This window comes from Onychomys torridus, chromosome 5, assembly GCF_903995425.1.
Source record: "Onychomys torridus chromosome 5, mOncTor1.1, whole genome shotgun sequence".
Classification (NCBI taxonomy): Eukaryota; Metazoa; Chordata; class Mammalia; order Rodentia; family Cricetidae; genus Onychomys; species Onychomys torridus.
In genome coordinates this window covers 126,018,087-126,034,513 of record NC_050447.1, presented here as the reverse complement: position 1 = coordinate 126,034,513, position 16,427 = coordinate 126,018,087, and the positions used below count along the sequence as shown (strand labels likewise).

The 16,427-nt window shown below is 47.0% G+C and overlaps 1 protein-coding gene across 1 annotated transcript in view; it reads left to right on the top strand.

The window, feature by feature from the left end:
• Window positions 1-14,515, top strand: part of Sptlc1 (serine palmitoyltransferase long chain base subunit 1) — a 45,386-nt gene extending 30,871 nt beyond the window's left edge. The window contains exons 9-15 of the mRNA XM_036187707.1: window positions 810-917; window positions 1,663-1,758; window positions 2,079-2,175; window positions 3,485-3,539; window positions 8,049-8,166; window positions 11,530-11,603; window positions 13,190-14,515. Of these exons, the coding sequence (XP_036043600.1) occupies window positions 810-917; window positions 1,663-1,758; window positions 2,079-2,175; window positions 3,485-3,539; window positions 8,049-8,166; window positions 11,530-11,603; window positions 13,190-13,283 (642 nt within the window). The 3' untranslated portion in view covers window positions 13,284-14,515. The remainder of the gene's footprint in view (window positions 1-809; window positions 918-1,662; window positions 1,759-2,078; window positions 2,176-3,484; window positions 3,540-8,048; window positions 8,167-11,529; window positions 11,604-13,189) is intronic.
• Window positions 14,516-16,427: the final 1,912 nt, after the last annotated feature.

The following is a 16,427-nucleotide window of genomic DNA, read 5'->3' as shown; positions in this document are numbered from 1 at the left end:
TGCATTAACAGGGGCAGTGTGAACAGCAGAATCTCTAGTAATGGCACAATGATGTGAAGATTTAGAGGACAGTGACCTCTCTCCTCAGCTGGGAGCACCTATTGGCAGGTCATTCACTCATTTCTTCTCCACCCCACGCACAAGAGCCTTCTGAAGGATGGATGAGTAGATATTGATTTTTTTGTTAACAGGTAAATTTTCAAATACAGAATTTATAATGCTGAGGGTCAACTGTGTGGTATCCCCAAAATATTGTGCATCCTAATAAATTTATCTGGGGTCAGAGACAGAATAGCCACAATATTAAACATGAGGATAGGCAATGGTAGCACACACCTTTAATCCTAGCATTCCAGAGGCAGAAATCCACCTGTTCAAGGATACAGCCAAGCATGGTGACACACGCCTTTAATCCCAGAAAGTGAGCCTTTAATCCCAGGGATTATATATTAAGATATATAAGGCGTGAAGACAAGAAATTAGAAGCATTTGGCTGGTTAAGCTTTTAGGCTTCTAGCAGCAGTTCAGTTGACATCCATTTGGATATGAGGACTCAGAGGCTTCCAGTCTGAGGAAACAGAATCAGCTGAGGAACTGGAAAGGTGAGGAAGCTGTGGCTTGTTCTGCTTCTCTGATCTTCCAGCATTCACCCCAATACCTGGCTCCAGGTTTGTTTTCATTAATAAGAACTTTTAAGATTCCTGCTGCACAACTGTCAGCACTTTTACAAGTTTAATGTTTTTCTACAAAATCTATTATGTATGCTGCTAATGGTGATGGCATTAAGTTCAGTTTTATTTAACACCTAGGTTAAATTAAAATACAGATATAAAGCAAGACTCTTTCTGGAGGAAAGCCTTTCATTTGGAGTCCTTGGAGAGCATGGGCGAGGAGTAACCGAGCACTATGGGATCAGCGTGAGTTCTCACTGGGAAGTCACACACACACACACCAGGAAGCCTGTCAGAGGCATGAGAAAGACCCTTCAGCCAATCAGAGGCCCCCAAGGCTTTGATGTCTGGGTGGATCTGGTCAGCCTAATCCCTCTCGGGTTTTTGTTGACCAGGGATGGGGATAAGGTGTTGAAGTTGGCTTTTCATATCTCTTCTAGAAGCAGCTACTTTTGTATTTTATTATTAAGGTCATTAAGAATTACCTTAGAAGCTAGGCATCTAGGCACAGCAGCAGATGGGAAACTGAAGCCTTCTTGGGCTACATAAAAGATCCCCCACACAAACAGCAACAACAGAAAGGATTCCTTCAGTTCTTTAAAAAACATCATTAGTAATTAAATTTCCACATATAATCTGTGGAAGTACATATACACAATTGTGCTATATATGTGTGTGTATATGTTTGTGTAGGTGGCAGTATGTGTGTACATATTTTATATGTAATTTTGACACATACACATGCATACTGTCAAAAACACTGCTGAGGATGGGTTCAGCAAAGCTACTTAAGGCCCCAAACAGTTGGAATAAGATTGACCAGTTTCCTTTCATTAAAGAGAAATGGAGATAGAGAGACCAGGTGTCCTGGGGTGTACTCCTGGTGCCTCAGGCTGGTGATAGCAGCTTGCTGACCACCATTGGGTAGAGTTACAGGGTGCCTTTTCTCAGAGGGGATTGACGGTGACTTGCTTTCTCTTTTTCCTGGCAGATTGAGGACATCGACCTAATCAGTGCTAACATGGAGAATGCTTTAGCGTCTGTCGGGGGCTTCTGCTGCGGCAGGTCTTTCGTAGTTGACCATCAGGTGATGCTCCTTAGAAATGAAGCACAGTCACAAATGATTGTCCCCACCATCACTGCAGAATGCAGTTTCTGATCCAAGCTTTAACTCAAAATTGACCGTACTGTTTTTATTTCAAAGCCTGTTTTTAAAGGGTAGCTCTGAGTGTTTCCAGAAACATCAAGCCCCTATCTCTTAAGAAAGCATCTTGGGTTTGTTACATGTGTCCTCAGCTGCCCTCATGGTGCACTGATAGTGTGCCTGCTGCTCAGATGCCTGTGGAGATGCAGTGCCTTCCAAATGTCTCTCCAGAGAGAATGTCTGTTTCTGTTGTTTCTCCCTAGCGGCTCTCTGGCCAAGGATACTGCTTTTCAGCTTCATTACCTCCCCTGCTAGCTGCTGCCGCCATCGAGGCCCTCAACATCATGGAGGAGAATCCAGGTATAGTCTTGTAACAGCTGGTTCTGTAAACTGTGGTGCCAACTTGCTTTCTGGAAGACTTAGCCCAAGGGAATTATTTATCAGAACTCTGAATTACTTTAGAAATCATGTGTCCGTAATACAAAAACCAATATCCAAACTTGTTGAGCACAGGTGTTTAAAATTCAACGAATAGTCTATGAATATGCCACAAAGTCTAAAACACCAAGATCCGGACGATGCCTCATCCCAGCATTTAAATGGGAGTGCTCACCAGTGCCTGGCATTGTGGGAAGATGGCAGTGGACTTGCCTCAGGACTGTGCATAGAGCTTTAGCTCTGAGTATGGTGCTGAGCCAGAGTGGCTGGCTGATTCTCCAGGGGGAAATGCCAGAAAGGTGGGAACCTGTGTCACCGCCAGTCCTGGGGGCTTCCCCAAGTGTACTGGCTGTCATCATGTGGCTTATAGTGTTTTGGTAAGTGTGCTGAGGTTAGTGGATGTCGTTTTCTACCGTGTTTTCCCTTCAGCCTTTGAATCATTGATTAATTCAGTGCTAGTCTGTCACAGACAACTCAGTGGGCAAAAAATGTCACCTGAGAATTTAGCGAGTGGTCTTTGACTATAGTAGTGCAGCCTTTAACCAAAACGGGGCTGGCAAGATGGCTCAGCAGGTAAAGGTCCGTGCTGCACAGCCCTGGCAGCCTGGGTAAGATCCCCAGGACCCAGATCAAGGTTGTAGGAGAAAACTAACTTCATAAAATTGGCCTCTGACCTCCACACGGGCCCAGTGGTGCATGGACCTCCAACCCCCAGGGCACACTAAAAATGAGTAAATTTAAGAAACAGGGAAGGACAAGAGGCCTTCCCTGGCTGGCACCCCTGAACCTCCGCAGAGATGTCAGTTTTCACAGTCAGATGTGTCTCATGCACTCAGGCGCCCCCAGGAGGGTGTCCAGGTCGGGACTTCCAGTCACGTCTTTTTCACTTTTGAGCGTTCCCTGAATAAAAGGAAAACATCCCAAAGAATTTCTTTGCTACCCACTGGTTTCGAGTTCAGACTGAGTAGTAAGTGGCAAAGTAAATAAGTAAAGTAGTAAGTAGTAAGTCTTAGCTGGCCTATGTAGATCTTGATAAGGACTAGAGCCTGTTTGGTTCAGAAGCCACCAGCCCTGATCTAGCCAGTTGATGATGTCAGAAGCCCAGGCCCTCAAGGTATGCATGCTTGATGTCTGCTCTCACTGGGACTAAGGATCTGGGCATGTAGAGGAATTCATAAGCTGGAACCATTAAATGTCCTAAATATACCATCATTTTTTTTTTCCTGTGCAGGCATTTTTGCAGTTTTAAAGAAAAAATGCAGGTACATCCATAGATCTCTACAAGGGTAAGTATTGTGCTTTTCAGCCAGCGAAACATGCATCTACACTACACTTAGCAAACTGCAATTCTGAGTTTTATGGGCTCTGGGCCCTTCGCCCACATTGCAACCACAAAAACAAAAACTTAGTCCATGTAGCTTTGAATACAACTAGACCAGCCATTTGCCACTGTCATAAAGACAAAGCCTTGTTCTAGAAGTTACCCGGCCTATAGTGGGCACTGTACTAAACGGAGGAAAGCAAGCCACAGCTGCTCCCAGAATGACCCAGGTGTATAGAGTTCCTCTCATCTCCAGAGGAAGGACGGCACTATGTGCTGTGTACTGGACAGTCTCGAGTCCTGCTGTCCCTGCTACTTTAGGAAATTCAAGTTAGTCATGATTATTCTTTTTCTAAAAAAGAAAAAAATCGTTCCATGGGAAATGATCTGGCATTGTTCTAGATCTTTCCTTTTGCTCCCTAAGGGAAATGTGTGCCTCTTGAGTTGTGAAAGTTCTGTCTTTGTACGATGTGGGAATGGGCACTGTGCTGAAAGAGAGGGCAGGTGAGGGAGGGGGCAGGTGTTGGTAGAACAGGCAGACTGTGGTGGTTTGTGTGTCTGCTGGATGGGGACGCCTCTCACATGGTTCATGGGGGAGGGCCACTGGTGCTGCTGTGCACTCTTAATTTTCTGGCACATCCACCAGCACCAGCCTGAGGTGCCCTGTGCTCCAGCTTTCCCCAAGTCCTGTCCTACCTCCTCTGGCTCTGTCCAACTGTCTTTCTGCTGTTCCTGCCTTCTGTCTCTATCCACCCGATCTAGTGGATAGCCTGGCCTCATCCTGTCACTCAGGAACTCCCTGCAGACTCCTGGACAGCTGCCAGTGTTCCCTCTGGTACAAAGAAGTGTGTGTGTGTGTGTGTGTGTGTGTGTGTGTGTGTGTGTGTGTATGTGTGTGTATCTGTCTGTCTGTCTGCCTGTCTCTGTGTGTCTGTCTGTCTGTCTGTCTGCCTGTCTCTGTGTGTCTGTCTGTCTGTCTGTCTCTGTGTGTGTACACATGCATGCTTGTATACAGGGAGGATGACTGACTGTTGATCTTGATTTGCCATCTATCTTGTTTTTTGAGATACAGTCTCTCATTGGCCTTGAATTGCCTAGTCGGCTAGACTGGCCAGCCAGCAAACTTAAGAGATACACCTTTCTCCCAACTCCCCAGCACTGGATCCCTGCATACACCACCACACCCAGCATTTTTTACGGAAGTTCTGGGGATTCAAACTCAGGACCCTGTGCCCACAAGGCAAGCACTTTACCCTTCTCCTTTCTTAGGGACTGTTGTCTCTGCTAGGTTGTCAGACCCTCCCCTTTCCTGGGTTTCAGGAAAGGGTTTCCACCCCTTGTCCTTCTAACGCTGTCCATGTGACTCCCTCCATTCTGTCAAGACTCCATTTCTTTCTGCTCTTTGTTGCTAGTCTCAAGAGTTGTGCAAGCTCTGTCCACATGGTCATGTTGACTTCTGCTAGAAACCGAGAGCTGACTGTTCTTTTACACTTGATCAGACTGCGGGTTACCAGTGATGACAGAGGTGCAGAATCTACAAGATCCACTTCAGAACTCATCTGACCATGACTCACTGTTTTCAACTCAAGGACTACCCTATCATCTTTGCATTCTGCTGCAACAAACTTGTCAGCTTCCTTTTAAGACTTTACATTTCTTCGTCTTAGTCCTCCTTGGAAGGCTTTCTTCAATATCCTGCTCTTTAGGGTTTAGCCCCAAATTATTTCATAATTCTGTGCGTGAACAACTCACAGATGTGTGTGTGTGTCTCCTCTGTGGCCTGATGCAGGGCTCCATATTCCAGGTCAAGCTATGCAGTCAGTAGCAACACTAGGAAGAGCCTTGCCGGAACTTGAAACCCATTGTCAGCAGGCAGTGTGGAAGGGAACAGCAGACAAAACAGCAAGGAGGCAAGAAGTGAGGAGAGCCAGTGGGTGAGGACATGGATTGAGTGAAGAAATACCTTCCAACTATTGGCCTTGAGTCTTAACAACATTGCTCTTGTGTAGTATGGGGTAATATATTGTCTGGCGAAAAGAGCAGAGGCCAGGGTGCCATTTAGGAGATGCATACAGACAAAAGGTGGCTGACCAACTTTGTAATTGCAGAGAAAAATGACTGGACTCTGGATATAATGCAGGGAGATCCAACAGACTCTGCCACAAGTTTGTCTGCAGGATGAGTGAGACAGAATCATGGCTGTTCTGAAGCTTTAATTCAGTCCCTCAGGACTGAATGAAGTAGCAACTTGGGGACTGGCTAGAACCATGGAGGAAGCACTCAGTGGGAGGTTCAGTGGAAGGTATATGTCAACCTTCAACTGCTCATCAGATACCCACTGGAGAGCAGCCTGGGATCTCCAAGTTTATGTTTGGAAGTCCTGGCCTGGAGAGGTGTTTGGAGTCATTAGCACCTGGGTAGCATGGAAAGCATTTCTAAGTGTAGTGGGTGGAACTGGCTGAGGCAAGTGGCCAGTGAGGAAGAGCCTCCTCCTTTGTCTCTGAGGTTGGGTTTGGGGAAATCATCTGTCTGCTGCTTGCCTCCAGCAGAGCTTGAAGATCTCCGCTATGTGTGGAGACAGTGTTTGCAGTGGACTCTCTTCCTGAACTACAGGATGGAGGCCATGGCTTCCTTGTTGATGGCTCTGAGCCTAGGACCTAACCCAGGACTTGGTCTTTACTGGTCTGGGTAAAGTGATGTGTTTGCCAAGTGTATAATAGTCTGGGAGGCAAAGCGCCTCAGTTTCTGAACTTCAACTACAACTCTGTCCATCTGGTCTCGACACAGACAGCATTCTGTTTCGTTCCTTCCTCCACCAGCCTGCTCTCCCCATGCATGGTACATCTGCTTAGAGCACAGTCTGGGTCAGGCCCTGCTACCTTGTGTAGACTAAAGGAAGCCTGGGTCATTAGGGGTGCCATTGGAAGGCATAATTTTTAAGGTTCTTTGCAAGGGGACGTAACCTAAGAAATTGGCAGGTCTTGGGAGTGTGTTGCATAGTTTCTGTGTTAGGGAAAACTAACGTAGGTCTCCACACACTGCAGATATCCTTAGTTCTTAGGGTCTAAACACAGACCTGTGCCTTGTTCTATTGAGAAAACCTAATGTTTTGAATTACATTCAAATAAAGAAGACACAAATAAGTAATGTTTCGGGGTGGCTTATAAACCAAGTAAGATTAGCTGCCAGCACCTCACAGTTCCTGTTACAAGCTTTCCGTCTCTGTAATAGAATGCTTGAGGCAATTTAACTGATAAATTTGAAAGGTTTTTTTCTTCATGATTTGGTGGGTCTAGTCAAGGATTCTTAAGGGATTCTGAACAGAGCCAAGGAATAGAAAGAGGCAGTTAGGACCCACATTGCCATTCAGGGGGTACACCCATGTGACCTCAGGACTTCCCACCTTCTGAAGGTGCATGACACCTGCCAGTGTGTTCCCTGGGACTGAGAAGTGGAGACATTCTTCTAGGCCATAATGGCAGTCACTAAAAGCTTATTGAGTCCTAAGTTGGGAGCATTTCAAGTGCTGCTGAGGGCTCCATTTTATCCTGAGGGGAAACCTGGGCCTAAGAATAAGAAGCTGAGCAAAAGCAGCCAATCTGAAGCAGGTAGCCCCATTTCAAACAGGCATATATCACAGCTGTGTCCCAGGAGATGGATAGTATAGGCAAAAGTGAGTCTGACTGAGTACCACTCATAGTGTTGCCCTGCATCTCATTTCAAAGAACAAGATTTTACCCTAAGGAATCTGCTTTCTTCCCTAATATAGTAGATTTCTGTGTGTTAGTCTAAGAAGAAAATCTTAATCTACATAAGATATAAAGCAAATCACACGGATAAGGCAATCATGCCATCTAAACCTATTGTTGATAGTAAAAATACAATGTTACTACATCACGTCTCTATGACATTCTGAAGCCTAGATAATAGGCAAGGTGACGTGATAGTACATAGCCCTAAAGGAAGGAAACAGGACAAGTCATAGAAATGGTGGTACATGTCCTGCTGTAAGAGGCTCCCAAGGGAGGTCCCTCCAGAAAGGCAGTGGGATCTGGACCTCAGTATGGAGCTTTCTTGGGCAGAAGAGAGCAGTGTGTATCTAGTGAAGAGACGGGAGTGCCAACCCCAGGCTGAGGGCCTGTGAGAAGGTTGAACATGTAGGGCAAGCAGGGGCGATGCCCAGGCTCCCATGGGAGACTGAAAAGAAAAGACTACATGAACTGAAAAGAAAAGTCCCATTAACAGGAGCCTTCCTCCCAGGCCTGTTCCCATAGAAACAGCTTCACAGGCCTTTCCTGGACCGGGAGGCCTCGCCCAACACATGGTTTCCCAGGATGGAATCCCACCAGGACTTCACAGATGCTAGGCGAGTTTGATGCTCTGAGCTCCGACCCCTGCACTAACAGTTACACTGTATGTGTGGGGTCTCTGTGAACCTGCAGTGTACCGATGTCATGTGTGTTTGTTTCTCCAGCATTTCTGGTTTAAAAGTGGTGGGGGAGCCCCTTTCCCCTGCACTTCACCTGCAGCTGGAAGAGAGCACTGGGTCTCGGGAGAAGGATATGAAGCTACTTCAGGAAATCATAATTCAGGTAAGTGGGCAGTTATGCAGTGAGCACTAGGCAGCCTTTCCACCCTCACTTACCTCATTTTCAGGAATACCTCCCACCGTGGGGTATGCCAGAAGCAGCTGGTTACCTGCTCATGCTGGTGACTGTCTAATAGCCCTGACCCTCCCAGCCAGCCCTGCTGAGCTCACTGGGTTCCTGAAATGCTGGCTAAAGGTCTTCTCTCCTCTTGGGTCCCTCGGCTCCTGATGTTGTGAACTTGCTGCCTTGTGTATGTCTGTGCTCAGCTTCTCCTGAATAGCGCTGCAGAACACTCTCCCACTCACCATTTGCATTTTTGAGATAAGATCTCACTTTGTCTAGCCCAGGCTGGACTTCCAACTCCTAGGTCACCTGCCTCAGCTTCCTTAGTGCTGGGATTGCAGGTGTGAACCACTGCTCCGGACTGAATCTCCTTACTGATCTGACAGTTCACTTTGGTCTTCACTAATTACTGCTAAGTTGCTGACTCCATGTGCCCACTGGGCAGTGGCTTGCCCACCCTCCCAGCAGTAACTGCCTCTCCTGAGGCCTTCCTGCCTTTCTTCAGGCTCTTGCCCTCTCCCTGCAGAAACCCAGTGTGCTACAGCACTGGGGATATGTGCACCTGGGGCCATGCAGCCTTCCCATGGAACCTGGCACAGGCCCTTGATGCCCTTGAGGAGGAATAAAGGCCCCATTCCCCTCTGTCATTGCCCTGAGACAATATCACCAGGCTCCTTGCCCCAACCTCCTCCATCCCTGTGGCATGCCTGGAGGACACTGGCTGGTCACGTTATATTCAGTGTGCAGCTGGTACGTAAAGACCTCTTGTGTTGCTTGCATAAGCTTCCTGGACCATCCTTCATCCTACCGTGTTTTAATTGTGTGATCTGGAGTGAGAGTCTGTGGAGGCTGCACATGGCACACAACCTCTTAGGATTGCTGAATTAAAATAAAACCAACCAAAATCTAAGATTTTAATTAAGGACACTTGTCAGAGTATGATGATCAGGCAAACAGTAGTTGCCTGGCTGCAAAAGGACATATCACACATGTCCTCTCAGGCTCAGCTCTACAGGTCTAAGGAAAGACAGACTTCCTTAAAGGGACAGAGCATCCCTCCACCTTTTTACTACCTCAGTGCTTTACCCTAGATGTATGCAGATAGAAAATAAGTTTGGGGTTAGAGTTTTTAGACAAAGGTAAAAGCAGATGCACACATTTAGAACCAACTAAAAAGACAGGGCAGTACATCTCAAGTGGATTGTATTACATCCATGTCTGTTGAGTCTGCTGTTTTCAACAGGATTGCTCTCATTGGTAGGCCCAGGCCAGTGGACACAGAGCAGAGGCTCCAGAAAAGCTGTGTGACTATAAAAGGAGCCTGTTGTTTCCTGTCTTCCCTGGACTGTGCTCTGTACACTGCCCTGTGATTGGAGTGATCTTCATGCCCAGTACATCTGTTCTGTATTAGCCCCATTCTGTTTTTGTCCTTAGCACAGTGAAGCAGCTTTTCAGAGACATGGGGCTCATGTGCAAGCAATAGACATGAGCAGACTGCATGCACAGATGTTCTCAGAACAAAACCAGAAGATGGGGCTGGAGAAATGGCTCCGTGTGTTCTTTACTTTCCTGTTGCTGTGACAAACCACCACAACCAAGACAGCTTATGTCAAAAGTGTTTAATTTGGGCTTACCATTTCAGAGGGTTGGCATCCATGATGATGGAGAAAAGGTGTAGTGGCAGCAGCATCTGAGAACTCACAGCTTGATTTACAAGTAGGAGGCAGAGAACACACTGAATAGCAGGAGGCTTTTGAAGCCTCAAAGCCTGCACCCAGTGACACAGCTCCTCCAGGAAGACCACACCTCCTAATCCTTCCCAAACAGCTCTACCAACTGGGAGTCTACAGGGCTGTCCTCACTCAAACTACCACACTAAGTAAAGCACTTGCTGACTTCAGGTCATGTGGGTCTGATTGCAATCGGTTTGTTGTTGTTGTTGTTGTTGTTGTTGTTGTTGTTGTTGTTGTTTTTGAGCTGAGGATCGAACCCAGGGCCTTGTGCTTGCTAGGCAAGTGCTCTACCACTGAGCTAAATCCCCAACCCTCGATTTTGTTTTTTAAGCAGTCATAGCAGCACACATACTTTTGATCTCAACACTGGAGAGATTGGTCTTTGTGATAAGCATCAGGCCAGTGAGATACCCTGTCTCAAAAAGGTGGAGGGTGCCTGAGGAGCAAGAGCCAGGTTGTCCTTTGGCCTCCACATACACACATACATGTGTACACACACAGGAGCCAATTAATAATAAAGATGCAAGCCCATGAACAGTCCACAGTTCCCAAGTCATGTCTAGTCTGCAGGCTCTCTTACGTCACTGGCTATCTAGGGAAATCGACCTGAGAAATCCAGCGTGGACACAGCCTCACAGCTCCTTCACAACCTGCCTTCTAAAAGCTTCCTGATCCCCTGCCCCACACTCCTGTTCTAACCTGTATTTAGAGAAGGGTTCAGAGTACTCTAATTACTCTTTGCACACCTGAGAACTTTCGCCAAGTTTATGTTGAGTTGCTTCACCGGACATTGTTTTCACAAACAGCTGTGGTTTGTGATGTCTCTTAACCAGCCAGGCTAGACACAGAGCCAGGCCAGATGTTAGGGGGCCACATGCTTCCAAGTTTCCTCCGTTTCTGAAGTTAAAGCTTGTGGCTACCTTCCTTTGGGCTGATGCTTTTACTCTGGGCATGTGAGGTGGTCGTTCTCTTCCTTTATGCACCATGCCTTGCCCTATGCATCATGTATGCACTTAGGTGTGCACGTGCACACACACAGTCAATACAGCCCGTACAACCTTTGGAACCTTGCAATTCAGCGGCCTTTGCTGTATTCATGGGGTTCTGCAGCTATTCCTGTCTAATTCCAAACTTGTCATCACCCAAAAGGAACTCTGTATAAACTCATGCAAGGTTCTGGGCTTTCTGTTTTTCAGTGGAGGCTTTCCAGTTATACACGTAGTCAGTGAGTGCTTGATGCATAGGGAAGCTCAGAACAATCGCTGTCAGTGCCAGTCTCTTTGGTGCCTGGGAGCACCTTGCCACGATGGCTGTCTATGACTGTAGCTGAAGACTGGGTCAAGTGTGAATCACATAGGCTCTGTAGCCACCTAACTCTATAGCCCAGCACATCTACCATCACAGGAAGGCCTGAGTCCAAAGGAAGGGTTCATCTTGAGAATACAGGGGGGCACATGAGCTTTGTCTCCCAGAGCTCTACGTGGAACCGTGGATGACAGGAACTTGTGGAGGTAGACTGAGTCTCTCCTGTGGTCTAAGTCTGGATTGTTCTATCCCCTTCTCCCTACAGTGCATGAACAAGGGCATCGCGCTGACTCAGGCACGCTACCTGGACAAGGAAGAGAAGTGCCTTCCTCCTCCAAGGTTGGTTACTGTCAAAGCACAGCGCCACCTCCCGGCTTGACCCTGAAATACGGCATGGTGGGGAACCGGAAAGACTACTGTAGGATAAGAATGTCCCTAAAGTACAGCACATACCTGAGTTCACTTCTCATCTAGATGCTCTTTGTTTTAACTGAGAAGTATCTCAGGACTCAGTGTCCTCCTAGGTGACTCAAAGGATCATCTGGCGACCCAAGAATGAACTGGCTGATGACATACTCTTGTCAGTATATAATAACAGCTGGAGTCCAACTGTATGTAACTTGTGCTATGGAGACACTAGAGAGAGGGAGCAGCCTGGATGTGGTCACCTTCCTAGCTGCACTGGTTGGATTCTGGATGCATCATCCTGTGGACACCAAATCTACCTCAGGACTGCCGAGCAAAGGTGGAGATTGGGATTTTTGAATAGGCTGTAGAGACACAACTCTGACCTCAAAGGGTCTACACTAATCAGAGGAAGTGCACACCCTGACCACCACAGCCCTGGGTCAGAGGTCACAGAGGAGACTGGAATGATGCTGAGGCTTCCTAGAACAGGTGACAACCTGACCTCAGGGAGTCAAGTGCAGACAGTCCCCAGCTTCTGATGGATCCCCTCAGATTTACCATGATGGAAAAGCACTCCCACAAGAGCATGACATACAAAGTACGTTTGCTGTACGTGACTTTTCCACACTGTATGATAATGTCCTGAGCTCATAGGTATTACAGTGCTCTGGCTTAGTGTGGTATTTGTAGATTAGGTTGCTAGAGGGTTTGTTGGGGTGTGGTCCCACCCTGGGCCAAGCAGTATCTGCCCAAGAGGACCCTGGTAGGTACCATGATCTTCAGCAGATGAGACACTGGGGTGTACAGTGGCACAACCTGGCACACCAAGTATAAGATGCCATGGACTAGGGCACAGACTCCGTGTGAGTGGAGGGGTTCTCACATGCTGAAGGCCAGATAGGAACTGAGCTCACTCAAGTCGCTGCTCAAATGCCTTCAAGTCCCGGCTCTGTCCTGTGCCCACCCTCCCTGTGATTCTGTGCTTCCTTCTCAGAGGACAGGGTTAAGACAGGAGCCACACCTGTTCTTGGTGACCATGCCTAGTGCTTAAAGCCAGTGCTGGCAGAGGACAGGAGGAGCATTGCCTCATCCGCCTGTTCCCTTGGAAAGGCCTGCTTTGCTTTCTGACGCAGGCATTCATGTTTCAACTGAATTATTAAATAGGAGCAACTAGGCAGTCACTGGGTGAGAAATGTTCACTTCCTGCTCTGGGCCAGGACTGCTTAGAGTGGCAGGTTGTTGAGAGGACTTGGTTTCCCAGCCTCAGTGGCTGCCCCCAAAACAAACACTCGGACTAGATGCTGGTGAGTGGGGACGGCCAGAAGGCATAGCTTCTGCCCGTGGCCACAGAGACCTGTTACAGGCCACAGATCCCTCTCACAGCTGCTCCCTGCTGCTGCATGGTAGGAAAGCAGCGGCAGCAGCGGGTGGAGGGACCAAAGGTGGGCTTCCTGAAGAACTGTAACAGTTCCCAGCACTGGTGTGTGTCCCGCTCACTTGTGCCTTGTCTTTCTCAGCATCAGGGTTGTGGTCACAGTGGAGCAGACGGAGGAAGAGCTGGAGAGGGCTGCGTCCACCATCAGGGAGGCTGCCCAGGCTGTGCTGCTGTAGGCTGCGTGCGGCCCGTGCTTCCTGCCACATCACCTGCAGGCAGAACTGCTCGGAGACCTCCAGCTGGCCAGGCAGTGGATTGCTGCTGCCCGGCGCTGCAGCTGTGGCCTGAGTGCGCAGCTGTAATCAATGGATGGTTTTTTATAAGAAGACAGATGACCACATAGAACTGTATTTACATTGTGCCATTTGGTCAGTTTGGATGCTTTACTATCTGTCATTTACATTTGTTTTCATTTAAAACTGGAGCCTCAGTTTTCCTCCCCCCATCTGTGGTAATGAATCCATAAGCCTCCTCCATATTTTGCAGAGAAGGACTTAGCAGCTAAGAAGAACCCTCCATGTACCACAGCTACTGTGGGAGAGGCAGTCAACTTCATCTTCCCAAGTCCCTCAGGTGGAGCTCAGTGGTGGCTGCTGTGTGGAGAACACTTTCTGCGAGTTAGAAATTTCATAGAGTGTATTCGAACCCTAGAACCTTAGTGCACTAGTTACTGACTTATCATTTCTAGTCTGAGCTTCGCTGACAAAGTATTCATAGTGCTTCCTAAGCAATAATCTGAATCAAACACTTTTATTTTTGTGTAATTGACTTTATATTTTTATATATTCTCTAGTCGGTTTTGGGAAGAGGGTTATTATTCTGGCCCCCAAATCATGCCCTGGGTATTTTTGAATATATCAGATGTGCTTTTTCATGGTGGTTTTGTCCAGGAGCAGAGAACTGTGGGCTTTTTCTAAGCTGAGAAAAATGAGAGCTTCTTTTCATCCTGTAAATTCCAGATGCCTCAGAAAACCCAGAATGCTCTGAAGGTGACTTCCGAGCTGTGCACTGGCTGCTGTTCTCCTTGGCTGCCATGGTGAATGGTGGGAAAGCTTGGGTGTGTGCCACGGAGCATGTCCACGGAAAGCCATCACCCTTCCCTTGTTGCACAGGCAGAGGAATCAGGTCATTTAAACGTCGTTTTATGATGTGCATTCGTGTTAACAGTGATCAGCATCTTTTTAAGTGATGTGTGACATTTTTAATGTTTCTACTTCATACGTGCCTTGTGATTGCTGCTGCTGTGAGGGTACGGTCCTGTCGGGGATGGGTCTGTTTTGTTTTGGTTTTTAATGAAATAAACCTCCAAGAGCCTATATTCCTGAAAATGAATCTGTTTGTGTAGCAACATGCTCAGCCCAGAAGCCTCTCTTTTAACCTTTTTGCAAATCTAAGACAATATTCTTTGTGCCTGTGTGTTTTTCTTTTGTTTTAGAAAATAATTTGATTTCTTAATACCATCTCCATGCCCAACCAAAGAGCATATACTGTCTTAAAATGCTTAGGCTACTACTACTTTAAACATTGGCTACTTAGGACTATAGAAATGCTGGAGCAAGGGTGGGAGACTTAGTTCAATGGGAGAGTACTTGCCTAGCAAGCATAAGGCCTGGGTTTGCTCCTCAGCTGGGGAAGGAAGCCTGGCTGAGTGACAGCGACACACAGCTTTCAGAGAAGTTTACAAACAGCAGTTGATTCTCTCTGCGGGGGAAGAAGAGGTCCAGAAACAGCAGGTGCATTCCTGGCACCTCTCCTATTGGTGCGTTCCCTCCAGCTTCAGCAGGGGCCCACCTAGTACTAACAGGAAATTCAGAGTGCAAGATCCCCGTATCCCCTAGGTCAGGCCCAGTTACTGTGTGAACTTCTGGGAAGACATGAACAGACATCTGTCCACTTCAGACAAGACACCAGAAAAAGACCCAAGAAACTAAACTGTGGTGGCACAGACCTTTAGTCCCAGAACTCAGGAGGTACAGACAATACTATGAGAAATTAAGGGTCATTCAAGGGCCAGACTACATGAGACCCTGTATTATAATAATAATAATAATAATAATAATAATAATAATAATAATTCCATCACCCAGGAGGCAGAGGCAGGTGGATCTCTGTGCGTTCGAGGCCAGCCTGGTCTACAGAGCTAGTTCTAGGACAGCCAGGGCTATACAGAGAAACTCTGTCTCAAAAAAAAGAGAGAGAGAGAAAGAAAAAACAAGCAAGCATGTCTAGCTTGGTAAACCAGCGACTTTACCACAGCCGTCTACAAGTACAATGGCAGACTTAGGTAAATGTTAGCTGCTTGTATATCCTTAGGGAGAACTGGGCCCTGTGAGCCAAGGCCCACCTCCATGACAGGCTGACTGTGAAAGGCTCAGTTTTCTGTGCTCTCATGTTGCTAATCATAGCTGCTGGAGCTCAAGAGAACAATGACCTGTCATTGATGGGAACATCACATTCACTAACACACTTAATAGTTCACCAACAAGGAAAGGAAAGAAAGGTGAGATGCAATAATGGAGAGAGGTACCACAGGATAACCTGAAAACTCAAGAATCTCAACAGAGTGCTTAGAGAGAAGGCTCAGCAGTTAAGAGCACTGTCTGCTGTACCAGAGGACCTGGGTTCAATTCCCAGCACCCACACGGCAGCTTATACCTATCTCTAACTCCAGTTCCAGGGGACACAACACTCTGGACATGCATGCAGGCAAAATACCAATGTATATAAAATTAAATTTTAAAAAAAAAAAATCTCAACAAACTCCAAATTGGATAAGTCAAAGAAATACTAGGTACCACCAAGTTAACCTACTGTAAGACAAACACTGAAGTCAGCACATTCAAAGACCAACATTCAAATAAGGCTAAGTTCCCGGGGAAGGGGTGGGGGAGAAGGCATTGAGATGAACTAGTCAAAGTATGACATGAAAATTTGGTCTGCCAAGAATTCTCAGTCCAACCAAACTGTCAGTAATGGAGTGAACCTAAGAGTTTACCCAGATAAAGACAAAGAATTAGTGGCCTGCCTCATGAATTCTAAGAAAGTCTGTCAGTGTGGAAGGCAATGGTACCAGATGGGAAATCGAATTCAAACAGATAAATAGCAAGTACAGAGGCAATAAAGTTTGCATAGTTCAGACAGTGACAGAGCATGCCTTTAATTCCAGCACTTGGGAGGCAGAGGCAGGTGGATCTCTGAGTTCAAGACCAGCCAAGACTGTTGCACAGAGAAACCCTGTCTCAAAAAAACCTAAGTTAATAAATAAATTGTAGATGGATTTGGGTGGGTGGAGGGCACCAGTTCCCAAAATGACCAGGAGA